Source organism: Kryptolebias marmoratus, linkage group LG3 (assembly GCF_001649575.2).
Source record: "Kryptolebias marmoratus isolate JLee-2015 linkage group LG3, ASM164957v2, whole genome shotgun sequence".
NCBI lineage: Eukaryota > Metazoa > Chordata > Actinopteri > Cyprinodontiformes > Rivulidae > Kryptolebias > Kryptolebias marmoratus.
The window spans coordinates 1,479,057-1,494,378 of record NC_051432.1 but is presented as its reverse complement, the minus strand read 5'-3'; the positions used below and the strand labels follow the sequence as shown (position 1 = coordinate 1,494,378).

Here is a 15,322-nt window from a genome sequence, read left to right as displayed (position 1 = left end):
CCTAGAGCCAGCTTCTGTAGCCAAGGATCAGACCGCCAAGGTCCCCGCCTTCGGCCACTACCCATCCCACATTGCACCCGACCCCTTTGGCCCCTCCCATAGGTGGTGAGCCCATGGGAAGGGGGACCCACGTCTCCTCTTCGGGCTGTGCCCGGCCGGGCTCCATGGGTGAAAGCCCGGCCACCAGCCGCTCGCCAACGTGCCCCACCTCCAGACCTGGCTCCAGAGTGGGGCCCCGATGACCCTCGTCCGGGCGAGGGAACACTGTGTCCAATAATTTTACTCATCATAAGGAGTCTTTGGGCTGCACTTCGTCGGGCCCCTCACCTAGGACCTGTCTGCCTTGGGTGACCCTGGTAGGGGGCATGAAGCCCCTGACAGCATAGCTCCTAGGATCATTGGGACACTCAAACCCCTCCACCACGATAAGGTGGCAGCCCAGGGAGAGGACCAAAAAAAAAAAAACATACATATTAAGTTAATTGGAAACTTTAAATTGTCCCTAGGTGTGAGTGAGAGTGTGTCTCTATGTGTCCCTGTGATGGACTGGAGACCTGTCCAGGCTGTACCCACCTCTTGTACAGTAACAGCTGAAAATAGGAACCAGCTCCCCCTCGATGGATGTAACACGTATGTTGGAGCGATTTGCAAAGGGCCTTTAGAAGAACAACAACTATTCGGGTTTGATTTATAATCCACAACTACTGGTTAACTACATGAGTTCTCTCAGCTAATTGTTTACAATGAAAGTTGTTTGTCATTTGCTGGACAAGCTGCTTAAAAATGGCAAACACTAAGTTCCATTCACATATAAGTATAGAATATAAAATCTATACATCTACAGAATTATTCAGAATAATGGTAATACTGAACTCAGTTTAAATCAGTTCAGATGTTGATGATGTTAACAATCAGATTATCTTGTGTGTCTGCTGGGTATTAATTTTTGACTCAGACAAATCAGTAATTTAGACTCCTTTTCAGCTGCGCATGTTTCGCATTGTTCCACACAAACCTAAAATCAGCCCCAGTCTGGTTGTTTTGGTTCTACTCACCTTGTTAATTCACCCACATCTAATCTGCTGCTGTTACATTAACAAACACACAGCAGCTGAGTTTACGGCGCTTCTGATCAGAGGAAATCATGTCTTCATCATCGTCATCAGTCACAGCACTGTACACACTTTCTTTTCTGTGGTTTTATCTCTGATTGCAATAATCATTTTCACTCAGCATTTGAGCCAAATGAAAGAGAAAAATCTAATTGTGTGTTTGAGCTGCAGCTTCTGTCTGATTGTAGACACCTTGTATCTTCAGCTGCTCCTATTAATACTCGCGCTTAGTTTAGCACAGTGAGTGTGTTTAATAGCTCGGAGCAAACCTGTATTGTAAAATACACATTGTGAGAAAACTACAGCTGTAAAGATTTAGAGTATGGGGGGTTCTTCTCCCCTCCTGTGTGCTTGACTCACTGGAGGACGTGGCTGCTCAGCTGTTCATTTTTCGTCCTGTTTTTCTAAAATCATGGCTTTTTTCTAACAGTCCAGCAGATTTACGATGCAGCAGGATGATGACATTTTAGATATTTATTCAATGTAGATATTTCTTTTATTTAGACATTACATTTAGATATTTATTTGACCCACCATCCCTGCTGAACATGTATCAGCGTGACTTGTACATGTGTGCCCCTTTGTCTCCCTGCTGCAAAGCACACCACAGAAGCTGCTGCTCGTTGCACAGAAACTGTGTTTAATTTCTGACATGTCTGCCTGCTGGTGTTTAGAATTTCTAGTACATGTTGGGCAAGTTTGGATGGTTATTTGAAATTATTTAGCAAGAATATAATATGCACCTCCACCAATACAGTTCTGGAAGCTATGCACACAAAAACTGTCTGTGCAAAACATGGCATCATAGCTTGCTGGCTAAACTATGCTGGAACACTTTATATTAATATTGGACTAGTCAGTGTATTGTCAGACTTTTTAGGGTTCAAACTTTGCACCCTGCAACTTAAAGCACATGTTTGTATTCTCTCACTCTTTTATTCAGAAGAACCTTTCGAAGTTCTTTCATGAAAAAGTTTGTAAATGACAAATTTTGTGTTGCTTGCACAGCACTAAATAGCAGCATTAAATCTGTAAAAACAGTCACTCAGTGAAAATTAAAGAGTAAAACAAGCATGAAGGAATGCTAATGTTGCTCAGTATTTGTTTGTCTCATAAATAAGCCTTTGTACAACCAAATAAGTAGAGCTGTTTAGGGCATCTTTTAAAGCTCAAAGCACAAAAATACAAGCCAGTCAGTCACATTTCAGTTCGGCTTAAAGACTCAGAATCAGAAACATGTTTTCTTCAACGTGCCAGGAAATGTATGTTTTGAATGTATGTTTGTGTTTAGCTAAAAATATAAAACTTCTTATTTTTCTTTTGGTTGTTCCATCTTCAGGGGGGTCACCACAGCGAGTCATCCTCCTCCATCTAACTGTCTTCTGTGTCCTCTGTCCTCACTCCAACTGTCCTCTCTAACTTCATCGATATATCTCCTCTTTGTCTTTTTCCTGGCAGCTGCATTGCTAACATCCTTCTACCAATATAGCCACTGTCCCTCCTCTGCACATGTCCAAACCATCTCAGTCTGGCCTCTCTAACTTTATCGTTCAACCTGTGCTGTACCTCTGATGACCTCATTCCTAATCCTGTCCATCCTTGTCCCTCCCAAGGAGAACCTCAACATCTTCAGCTCTGCTTCTTCCAGTTCTGTCTCCTGTCTTTTTGTCAGTCCCACTGTCTCCAAACCATACAACATAGCTGCTCTCACAACTGTTTTGTAAACCTTTCCTTTGACCTTTGCTGCCACCCTTTTGTCACAAATCCCTTCTGAAACTTTTCTCCATCCACTCCAACCTGCCTGGACTCTTCTTCACCTCTTTACCACACTCCCCATTTTCCTGGACAGTCGACCCTAAGTACTTGAAGCCCTGCACCTTTATGACCTCTGCTCCTTGTAGCCTCACTGTTCCACCTGCCTCCCTCTCAATCACACACGTGTACTCTGTCTTACTGCAGCCGACTTTCATTCTTCCTCTTTCAAGTGCATACCTCCAGAGCTAAAAATATAATACCATCCCAGAGTAACCTATGGTGTTTACATTTTTGTAGGCGGGGAACAATTTGCTGATTGTGCAGAGTCCTGGACAGCCAGCTATGGTGCAGCAGGTGCAGCTGGTTCAGCCCAAGTCAGATTCTCAGATGGTTCAGATCCCTCAGCAGGCCTTAAAGGTAGTGCAGGCTGCCTCTGCCACATTGCCGCCTGTCCCACAGAGACAATCTGTCTCTTCGAGTCTGCAGGTTACTCCAACCGAGCCATCACCAACCCAGGTTTGTTTTCAGACCAACTGTCATATCTACACTGCAAGTCAGAGCTGTCTCAATATGCAAACCACACCAAAAAATTATTCAGAATCATCTCTTCAGAGTTTTCTATTTTTTAGCTTTGTACTATTTTACCAGGTTGCACCAAAAGCACCAAGTTTCCTAACCACCACAGCGCTTTTCCAGTACAAATTTAGAGCTAGGTCTTGCTTAACAACAATCAAACTCTTATTTTAAGCAACATTTATAAATACTGATCAGAGGTCAGAATTTCAGATTATCTTTGTAAAAAGCGTATAGTTTACAGTGTATGTAAACTTACCTGGAATATTAGGGTTTGCTAATATAATGTCATGACATTTATTTATTGCTGTTCTTTTTTTAACACTTATTTTAAAAGTTCAACTTCTATATCAGTGTACTTTTTTAAAACATCAGTTTGGTCATATTCCTCATTTTACTTAATTTTATTCTCATAAAATGAACTCTGCCAAGCAGCACAAACTTCATTAAACCATCTTTTTCAATTTGTTTTTACTTTCTCCCTCCTCAGATTCTCTTCAAAACAACTTCGGGTGAGTGGCAATCAGTTCAACTTCAGGACTCGGGCTCAACAACAACAACAACCCCTGCCACCTCTGTTGCCCCCACGACCACGTCACCACCTGCCAGCACCAGGAGGACGCAGGCAGGGGGCCGAAAGGAGCGCACTCTGGCAAAAATAGCCCCAGCAGGTGGAATGATTGCATTCAATACGTCGCAGCTGTCCTCAGCAACACAAGCGGTGCAGACGATCAGCATCAATGGTGTCCAAGTTCAGGGAGTTCCTGTCACTATCACCAACGCAGGAGGTGAGCTGATGGATGAATGGTTTGTATTTCCAGGTTTTCTTATGATTGTCTGTAACTAAAAATCCTCACTAGTGTAGAGCACAGTTCAAATTAGTAAAAATAATAGTTAAAGTGGAAAAATGTTTTGAAGGTCAGTCACAAACATATAAAGTTAAAACAGCACTAAGTTAGAAATTGTGGAAAATCAATAAAATACCTAAATTAGAACTATGACACTGTAAAATCCCTTTACTGATGCATCATATTGGCAATAAAGGTGCAGTTTTAAGACACTCAGAATTAAACCAGTTACCAAGAAAATTATTATTATTGTTTTATTGTAATCAGGAATAATGTAAAAAAATCTGCTAAGCAGAAGGGACAAACATGCATAATACAGGCATGTTTGGAGTAGGAATGGTCACTAAATGGTCATTAAAGTATGGGTATTTAAATAATTAATGCAATTAACATTTTGATAAGCTTTTTATTCTTTTTTTCCCCATGGCACCTGGTAGTAAATACACTTTATTTATATGGCAACCTTCACAAAATAAAAACAAAGTGCTTCACATTAGAAAATGTAAAACAAATGTACATAAAACAGAAGGACATGAGTTAAAACACTGAAGCACAAAATTCACATAAAAAATAGCAAAAGACCAAGTCAAAACATAAAATCATACAGTCCATACCTAGTTAATAGCCTGTCTAAATAAACCCACTGCTAACAATGTGACTGTAGTTTGCCATGATGCTTTTCCAGACAGGAGAACTATATTCAGCACGATACTTACCTAAACTCTCAGTGAGTCCATAACTGTGTCTGATATTGTAGTTTTATTTAAAAAGGATTACAAAGTGGAAAGTATAGCTATGAATGAGTTACATCTTTCCTCCCAGAACACACCCATTCCTCCACTCTGATCTGTAAAACTGGTGAAACAAGAAGGAACACAACTACTGGAATTAGCAGTGGTTGGTGCTGTAGCCCCACAGTAAGAAGCTCGCAGGTTCTCCTCCCGACCTTTCTGGGTGGAATTTACCTTCTTCTCGTGCATGCGTGGGTTTTCTGCGGGTAATCCTGTTTCCTTCCACATACCAAAAACAAACATTGGTAATTGGTAACTCTAAATTGTCCATAGGGGTGAGTGAGAGCGTGAATTGTTGTTTGTCTTTGTTGTTTGTCCCTGTGATGGACTTGCGACCTGTCCAGGGCTTCCCCCACCTCTCGCACAGTGGCTGGTGGAGATAGGCACCAGCTCCCTGTGACCTGGAAAATAAAAGCAGGTAAAGAAAATGGATGGATGTGCTATACCTTTCCTGCAACCTCTGTTGCTTCAGAGGGTTTAAGTAGACTATATTCACTACAAGTCTTCATCTCAACCTTATGGATATGGCCATTTTTTCAAAACAAAAATAACAATAGCAAAAATAAATTTCTGTGTTCAGAACAGTATTGTGATTGTTTAGTTCAGATCTGTGATTTATTATTTTTCTTTAACTATGTAAGAAACAGTTTGGTGTTATTCTGAGGCTTTCTCAAGCTACATTATAATTATTAGAGCTGTACGAGTAAAGAGCGACCTAAATGTGTTGTTGACAGTGGTGATATTAAAAGGGGTAGTACTATAGGGATTATTATTAGAATAATAATCAAATTTTTACTAACAAATTTTAATGATTTTTTTTCCTGAAAAACCCTTCTTAGCTTGGAGTTTTTCATATAAAATAACTAAACAAAAACAAATATTTAATTGTTTGAGCAACTAAAAGAAACCAAAAAACACAGTCAAAGGAAAATCATAACACATTTTTATTTATTTGCTTTCACATCTGCAGGTCACTGATTTTGACCATAAATTACTGTTTCAGACAGGTTTGTTGTGTGTCATTTAACTCGTGGTCTAATTGGATTTTAGAGAACTTGTCGGCTGTTGCAGGAACCCAGCTGTGTCTCAAGTGTTGTGCCTGTCTGTGCACCTCCCAGGCCAGCAGCACCTAACAGTACAGACAATGCAGGGTGGGGGACTCCAGCTGGCAACGACGCAGGGCCAACCTGCCATCCAGGTGGATCAGACCCTCACGCTGGAGCTGCCTGGTCAGCCTGGAGAGAAGAAGCGACGCATGGCCTGCACCTGCCCCAACTGTAAAGATGCAGACAAGAGGTGAGCGTGTCAACAGACAAATACCTGATGATACCATCTTTAACTTTCTTGATTTTTTTTTTTATATTTCGGAAAAAAGACAAGAACATATTTAGAATAAAGATGTATTTATTTTGATTTAAGTTCATCCATGCTCAGTTACTGCCTCACACTTTAAGGAGTTTAATATGTAAAATGGTGTAAGATACAGAAACGGGTACAGAGATTTAGAAGTAGTACCTGCTGTCATCTACTAATCAAATATTTGGTAGATAACATCAAAGTTGCTTTCCAAAAATATTTAGCCCTACCAGACTTTTTCCCTTTTGTTTTTTGAAAATATGTGATTCAAATAGAGGTCTGCATTATTTGATCAACACAACTTGATCACAGTTGTCAAAAGAGAAAGGAGGGAAAAATTGTCATTATGCAAGTAAACATTAAAAAAACATACTAGAGTAATAATCAATAATCCCACAATGTCTTTAGCAATGAAACAGATCCATCTGGAAGTCTTTTGTGAATTTTCTGTATGAAAATGGTTCCACACATGAACACTGGAGATGTTGAGAAGATTGGGTTCTGTCATATGTATGACAGGTTTTGTGCTGATATCAACAGTGCATGGATTTCAATGTATCTACAGTATTGACAAACTGATAAAAAGCAGCATACAGCTCAGCAGAAAAGAGATTTAAGCAGCAGCTTTTACTCACATCTACATACACAAGAAATTGTAAATTGCAGTGAGAATATTGAACATTGGCAGCACAATGCTTCACCTCCTGGATCATTTTTATATTTTACTTGAGAGTAAAACATCCGTAAGAACTCTGGATCAAAGGTTTTAGGAATGGTTTTGCAGACAGGGTTTAGATTAGTTTAAAATAAAATAAGTAATCCTTGCCTGAAAATGGCTTTCTGAACATGGAGCTTTGGACTTTTCAATTTACCTCAAACCAGGTCTTTTAAAACCATCTACATTAGTAGTAGCTTTACTGAGGTTGTCTATAAATTATTGAATAGAGCTAGAAAAGACTAAAATTGTACAAATGAGCAAGTGGAAATGTAAGGGAAACAGTAGCAACAGAAAAGCAAGTGTAAGACAAAATATAAATTTGTTTATAACTAAAGAACAATGCAACAAATTTAGGCAAGAGCTGTCAACTCTAACGCCTTGTATTTTTTTAAACTGTAATGTTTTTTGAAGCAAATAGGTTGACAGAGTATTTCTTTAAAACAGGATTTGTAGATGATATAAGAAATCCAAAGAATGTTGCTGAAAAAGAAACTGGTGGAAACCTGCAAAGAAAACAACTAAATGATTTTCTACATAAGCCCTTTTTAATTTTACTCACACGCTTGCTCATTTTCTGTACCTACTTTGATTTGTTCAGGATCACGTGGGGTGGTCAGTGGTCAGTGAGCGTGGGGGGTTGGGGTCATTCACACTGGACAGGTTGGCAGTCCATCACAGGAGTGGTTTTCAACATGGGTGTTCTATCCTTAAGGAAGGCATCTTTTACCTCTATGTTTCAGTCATAGAGAACTTACAATACTTTGTCTGAGTAAATTACCTGTCTTAAAGCTGATTTAGATGAAAAAAACATCCATGAGAATGTTTTAAATCTCAAAGGATAAACTATTATATTCAGACAGACTAAATACAGGCTATCAGGTTATCATCCTGTTCACCATATCTGAGTCTGCAGCTCTGTGTCATAAAAAAGGCTGTACCCAGCTGCTATAAAAATCCTGACATCTCATCTCCAGACAGAGGTGTTTAAGGTGGATTCTCCTGTCTTATGGACTCTAAATTCAGTTTTAGTCTCATCTGATCAGGCTTTGGTTTACGAAGTGAGTCTGTAGTGCCTTCAGGTGAACTCAGAACTTGAACTTGTTTTCTTCTAAAATAACCAACATGTGTCTAAATGCTTGCATTTTATCACACATTCTGTGCCCAGGTGGATTCAGTTTTATCACTTATTAGACACCTGAAGGTTTTGGCATAAATTTGGTTTCCAAAACAAAGAAACCGAATACATACAAATACACAGCTCTTCAGTTTTGTCTGTTAATCTTTGAAAAATTTAATGTTTCACTTCACCAATTATTGGTAATCTAAAATCTTGCAAACTGAAAACAACTTTGTGTTGCCTTAAAGTTAATTCTAGTAAATCCAACTCTAAGTTTTAAATTAATTCTCAACTTTAGCATGGAAACTATTTTCATACTGAGTGTGTTTGTGTGTGTTTACTTTTGTAGGCCGGGAGAGGTGGGGAAAAGGAAACACATCTGCCACGTTCCGGGGTGCGAGAAAACCTTCAGGAAAACATCGCTGCTTAGAGCCCACGTCCGGTTGCACACTGGAGAGAGGCCCTTTGTCTGCAACTGGGTTTTCTGTGGGAAGCGTTTTACTCGCAGTGATGAGCTGCAGAGGCACGCGAGAACACACACAGGTGCTGCAGGCACTTAAACACACACAAACAATTCAATGGACTGTAAGGGAGAGCAATCATCCACTGATCAAAACTCTGTTCTCTGCTAGATGCTGAACCCACAACGTGTGGCAGAAATAAATTTTGTATTTGGCTTTGACAAAAATGCCAATCTAACCAAACTACCTGTGGAATAAATTTATATTCTTTTTGCCTTGGCATTCCCTCCTAAATCTATTTATTAAAGTATTATGCAAGTTCACACACAGTAGACAATAAGCTTCAACCTCAGGGATGAATTATGATGATGCAAATTTTCTAATATGTTATTATTTTCAACAAAAGTTTGAGCAATGCCAGTACAGGTTTACGATCACCAGACTTCTTCTGTTGTGAATCTGACTTACTGTCTGTTCTTGTGTTAATGGTTAGAGCCCCTTGAATAAATAAATAAAAAAATTACAATATATTAAATCATATTTATTTTTATACATTATTTTTAACTAAAATGTTCAAAGTCAGTCTATTTTAACCAGCTTGGATGATCCTCTCCCTGCTACAGTCCTGAAATTATGTCCAATTAGCATATTTTGGGTTAAGCAGATATTTTATTTTAAGTTTTTATGAACTGATGCTAATGACATGTTGATAATATTGTGCAGTCCCATTGAAAATGAGCAAAGGCAAAAGCCTTACCACCTGCCACTGGTTTTTGGTGGTGGGTGGTCAGAATACTGCTTAGTAGATTAAATCATTTACATTAGGGTGGCTTTCAAGGGGAGTATGAAGCGTGCTAAAGCAAGTGTGACTTGAACAAAGGTGTTTGAGAAGAGATTTGTGGCAGACAAATGAGTTGACCCAGAACTTTAACAGAGCTTATTCTGCTGTAGAGAGTGATCAGTATGCAGTCCTGTAGGAAATAAGACAGGCTCTCTTACTGATGAGTCAAAGCTAACAGCTGCTTGGAACAACCCCACTAGAGTAGGTACTAATTTATTTTTTTTGATCTAATAACTTCAAACTTTGCAGTATTTTTAGCAGTGTAAAGAAACATCATACTGTGTAATTGTACAAAGTGTCACTTTAGAATCAGATCTTCTGCGACACAGATGTCCTGCCTGATGACAGTCTTATTTATTAGGAAAACATTAAGATCTCTTTTTTTCTTTCTTTCTTCTTTCAATCTTTTTATACACATGACAATGTGTTGAATGTGATATGTTATTATCCATCAGTAGTTGTATGTATCTCATTTTAGGACCTGAGGGGTGTACAAAGAAAAAGCTTTGATCACCATGGCACATTGTTTGTAAGATTAAAGGCCTAGCATTCCTTGAATTATTGCATATCGCCCGCCACCTTTTATTCCAGAGTTTTAAACTAAGATCTAAGAGTTAGAGTTGTTTTGGTCAAATCTTGTAAATGACTTTATTCACACATCTTAGACGTTACTGTAAGATATCACAAGATGTGTCAGTGCTTGGAGTATGTGTCGTGAATGACTCGGCTACTACCATGACAAACCTTAGCTCACCATCTGTAGAATAGTTGGAGTCACTTTTGTGTTTGCTGATGTTGACTACCTGTGGTGGCCATTTTGAATTGGGTTGATTTATAAAAAAATAAATACAGTCAATGAGTTGTAGATGTAGATCTTATAATGGCTTTTTTTATATATATAGTTTCATAAAAATCTCTGCAGTGATTCATGATTTTGTTAATGGACTGATTCCAATTGTTTTTTGCAACATTTTAAAAACAGATCTTGTGCATTCAATTTGTGCTTTTAGTATGTGCTTATATGACTCATCTACTACCACACCAAATTTTAGCTCAATGAAACTGGCACAGCCCAGTATCTCACTGGGCTGTGACTTCTGGAGACTAGTTAAAGACTCAAAATTATGAAAAAATTGAGGGGTAAATAGGTAAATTTTCTGTTGCAATTTCTCTAAATTCTTAATGAGTGAGAGTTGTGCAGTTATGTTTTGAGCAGCAGGTTTTTGAAAACCACAGCCTATTTTTGTGTGCACGGCTTGCAAAACTGCCTCCTAGGCCGTGCACATTATTTAGTTGCCAACCTCAGCTTGTTTCATACCAACCTCAAGTCTTTCCACGTTTATGATTTTACCTTCTAGAGTCCACTTTTAAAATGAAGACTGGGAGATTGTGACCAGGTTTTTCATAATTAAACATGGACATTTGCCTTGGATGTTTTCTGTCAGAGGAGAGCTCTCGTGCAGGAGTCCAAATACAGCTGCTGCACTTTTGAGAGAAGTTGGAAACTCCCACAACAAAATTCAAATGGGTTTGAAACAGGTTGACCTTGTGAGACTATTATAAGGAAGATTGTGTTGCAAACTCTGAGAAGGACACTGAGAACTACTGTGAACATTGTAGACAATCTGGAGACTCCCTCATGAATGCTGTTCACCAAGTAGTTGCAGCCCAGTGAGATACCAGCTTAAATCACAGAGCTTGCTTTGTAGTACCCCATCTGTTAAGGAGTAAGCCTGTATATGCTCATTTTGATTTGTGGCTTTATAAAAGTGTTTGTTTTTTGCCAGTCAACAATGGTGTGCAGAGACCAGTCTGTTTGGGAGCCTTTCCCTCACAGAATTTGAAATTAACCACTTTTCTCATCACTTTCTTCCTATTTCTTCCACAGGAGACAAACGCTTTGAATGCAACCAATGTCAGAAACGCTTCATGAGGAGTGACCACCTGACGAAGCATTACAAAACTCACATAAACACCAAGAACCTGTGATTTGAACTCAGACAAGCACCCATAACTGTGCCGCAGGAGGAGGAGCAGACTAGGTACAGGGTATGTGTGACTCATTCAGGGAAGTTCTCCTGAAGAAGCCCCTGTATTTCCTCTCACTCCAGGACACTCTTGTAGCGTGGTGTACAAAGAAATCCTTCCACAAGGACGTCAAACTGATCCAGTAAAGCTATTAATAATAGTTTATTTTATATTTGTATTTAGTTTGTCTCCAGAACCAGCTTTGACTATGTTTTTAGGATGTGAAGGTGTGGCTTTGACTCTGCTTGCTTATTTCTGAAGAACACCAAATTATTCAGACATCATCACACCAGACTCCAGGACTTCAGGGACGTTTACATCTCTGTGCGTCTTTTTTCTCAAAACATGTTCTTTTGTTTGGGAATACCTGGAGCTCCTTGAAACTGTTGAGCAACAAAAGAGGGAAAAGAAACCTAACACCACGTTTATTGATTGACAAAACTAATTTTTACCTCAGTGGAATGGTCAATTTTTGGAGGCCATTTGTTTTTCAGCAGATGTCTATGCTGAATTAAAACCCTTATTCATATAAAAAATGACAATAGTTTGAAAAAACTTTAAATGCTTACTTTTGCCATTTTTAAATGTGTAAAAGTGTACTATTTTAAAATATACTAAAAATAAAAATAATAAAGTATTTATATGAATTTTCCAAAAACTGGTTACAACTTGTCTTGCAAAGCAGTCATGCAGGAAAATCTGACTTTAAATTTAGACAATTTGACATTTGTGGTTAAAACAAAAAAAACTGCAGACTTGAATTGAATCAAGGTGTTTAAACCAGATGTTTCCATCCACTTTATAAGGACAGAACCATTTTTTCTCAGTCTGAAATTAAATCAGACTAAACTTGTTTTGTTTTAGATTGAATGGAATTCCCCAAATTATTTTTATTTGTTAAAATCCAAAATAATGAGAGAATTTACTATTACTTTTATCGAAGTCATAACTTTAAATACACTAAGATTACTTTGCTTTTAAACGATTTCAGAAAGCTCAGATGATGTCATGGCTTTGGGAGCTTCTGGTTGGTTCGTTGACAACATTTGAGTTAATTGGAGACACACCTGTGAATACATTTTAAGGCACACCTCAAACACACTGCTTGTTCGTGAGACATCATGGGGCAAACAAAAGAAATCAGCCAACATATCAAGAAGAGAATTGTCAATCTCCACAACTCTGGTTTATCCTTTGGTTCAATTTCCGGCTGCCTGAAGGTTCATCTGTTCAAACATTTATACACAAGTATAAACACCATCTGAATGTCCTGCTATCAATCCGCTCAGGAAGTAGACGAGTTCTGTGGTCCTGAGATGGACATGTTTTAGTGTGAAATGTGTGAATTGACCAAAACAAAACAAAAAGACCTTGTGAAGATGCTGCTAAAGCTGAGAGTCATTATCCACAGAGAAACAAGTCCTGAACCAACATGGACTGAAAGAACACTCAGAGGGGAAGAAGACTTACTCCCAAAGAAACAAAAAAAAAGAAAAGGTTTAGTCTGATTTAATGTCAGACAGTGAGAAAAATGGTTCTGTCTTTTATACAGTGTATGTAAACATCTGGTTAAAACTGTGAATGCAAAATGAATATAAATGAGACTTTCAAGACCTGCACAAATTTGATTGAAGGTACAGATGATACAGGCACTGTTTTATAGAGAACATGGGGTACACAAAAGTATGTGTTCCTTTTGTCCCAGCCATGTTAGCCACCTAGAGAAGTGACAATTGAGATGACACAGTTTTGGTACTGAAGCAGATCCAGATAGATTAGTTTTATTTTTTATTATTATTTAATTTTGTTTGTTTTTTGCTTTTGAGGATGGTCATTTAAGTCGCTTTTGACATTTAGTCATGTGTTAAATACAAATTTTTGACACAGATTATTTGGCGACGCTGTTAATTAAACTACTGAACTTCCCCCATCCCCCGCCCTCCACCCCCTCTACAGGTACGCTTACGTCTGTGCTCTGACTTCAATATTCTCGGTACTGGTATCACTGTGCTCAATGTGTCTTTTAATTCAGTATAGGTTAGTTTTAGACTTTATTTTACGATAAGTGTTAACAGACTGTTTGTTCTAGTTTGAAAAAGCCCTGTCGGAGTAAAAAAGCATCACAAGGTAAAATGTTATCCTGTATATGCACTATATGACATCAACCCCTCCTTAATGTTTATTTCTAATAAACGTGATGAACAAAATCCCATAATTCCACATTTATTCAGCTTTACACTGTAAAGTTTTGATATGAAAATTTATACCCTATGCCTTGCTGTATATATCATTGGATTTTGTTATTTGACCTGACTTGACAATCATGTCAAATATTTTTTAAATAGTCTCATGATTTTTTTTTTTTTTAGCTATATCAGAGCTTTAACTTTTAACTCTTGTGGTATTTCTGTTCATATACAGATGACCAGCAGTTTTTGTACAAGTTTTAGTTTTATCAGTTTATTTCATAAAATCATACTGTCCAGACTCATTTTAATATGATGATGTGCTGACTTTTTAGCAACAGCTCGCCCATTTGTTTGAATCTTGGCGTTATATGAGAGCTCTTTTTGTTGGATGAAACACACAAAGTTATAGTTTAAACTTTAGCTTTTGGTTTAAATGGGCTTGGTGTCATCTGTGTTTTAATAAAAGAAGCTTAAAACATTATGCTGCCTTGCAAAGACTGCACAAAGCAGAGAAATTTGACCAAAAAGCCAGAGTCAAGTTGGGTTTATTTTTAAAGCACTTTGAGCAACATTTCCTGTAAGTGCTTCTCAAATGTGACAGACCATGTAAAGTTTAGGTGGCCAATATTTGGTGTAATATTTAAAAATGTGTTTAAAAAAATGCAATGCCACTTGGTTGGATAGAAAAATCTTCTATTTATGTTTTCCATGTTTGAATATGTAAATACTGTTTTATTTTTTCTTTCTTTTTGAAACTATAAATGTAGGATAATCATAAAGGTTAAGCTGCATAGATATTAGGCTGGCATGGCCAGCCTGGAAGGAAAGGATTTTGTACAGTTTGTAAGGAATAAAATATAATGTGGCATTGTATAGCTTCATTCCTGCTTTGTATAAGAGGTCTAGATTTTTTTTTTATTATTATTGAATGAAAGATGCCTTAGACAGCTGCACCCAGTATTTAACAATGTTTATTTGATCTAATTCTAGTTAACATTTGTATAATTTTGTGTTTTTAACTTATGTTACATAAATATGTCCTGAGCACTGATTTAAAAACCCCAGGTTACAAATTTTGTAAAATGATTGTCAATTGAAATTAAACTACTTGCATTTTTATTTTCAAACTTCTGAAGCTCAGTTTCTGCAAATTGAACGTTTCTCCTTCTGCAAGGCTTTATGTCACATAATGCTCTAAAATCAGTTGTGTTTATCAGGAAAACACAGAACCAGCAGTTAACTTTATAAATTATATATATACAATAAAGGTGCTAAAACATATTTTGCTCCTTTTCTACAATAATCGCCACAATAAAAGGTTCAAACTATTTTGATTGTCTCTTTATTTATTTATTTTTTAACTCTCCTATCGTCCTCAAATATAATAACAAATTTGGTCCTTGGGGTCAATCTGACCCCAGGGATATTTACCTCGTGAAAATGATTTACAGAATGTTGTTGACCACGTTTTTGTGACAGGCACTTTGTTTATGTGTTGAATACATAAATAACCCCTTGAAAATCAGTGAGTTG

The 15,322-nt window shown here is 37.8% G+C and overlaps 1 protein-coding gene across 8 annotated transcripts in view; it reads left to right on the top strand.

Moving 5' to 3' along the window:
• The window catches only part of sp2 (sp2 transcription factor), a 33,300-nt gene extending 18,182 nt beyond the window's left edge, over positions 1 to 15,118 (top strand). For all 8 annotated transcript variants that reach the window (XM_025009554.2, XM_017432131.3, XM_037974751.1 and 5 more), the window contains 5 exons: positions 3,165 to 3,383; positions 3,931 to 4,228; positions 6,198 to 6,375; positions 8,620 to 8,813; positions 11,461 to 15,118. In XM_025009554.2, coding sequence (XP_024865322.1) covers positions 3,165 to 3,383; positions 3,931 to 4,228; positions 6,198 to 6,375; positions 8,620 to 8,813; positions 11,461 to 11,561 — 990 coding nt within the window. In that variant the 3' untranslated portion in view covers positions 11,562 to 15,118. The remainder of the gene's footprint in view (positions 1 to 3,164; positions 3,384 to 3,930; positions 4,229 to 6,197; positions 6,376 to 8,619; positions 8,814 to 11,460) is intronic.
• Positions 15,119 to 15,322: the final 204 nt, after the last annotated feature.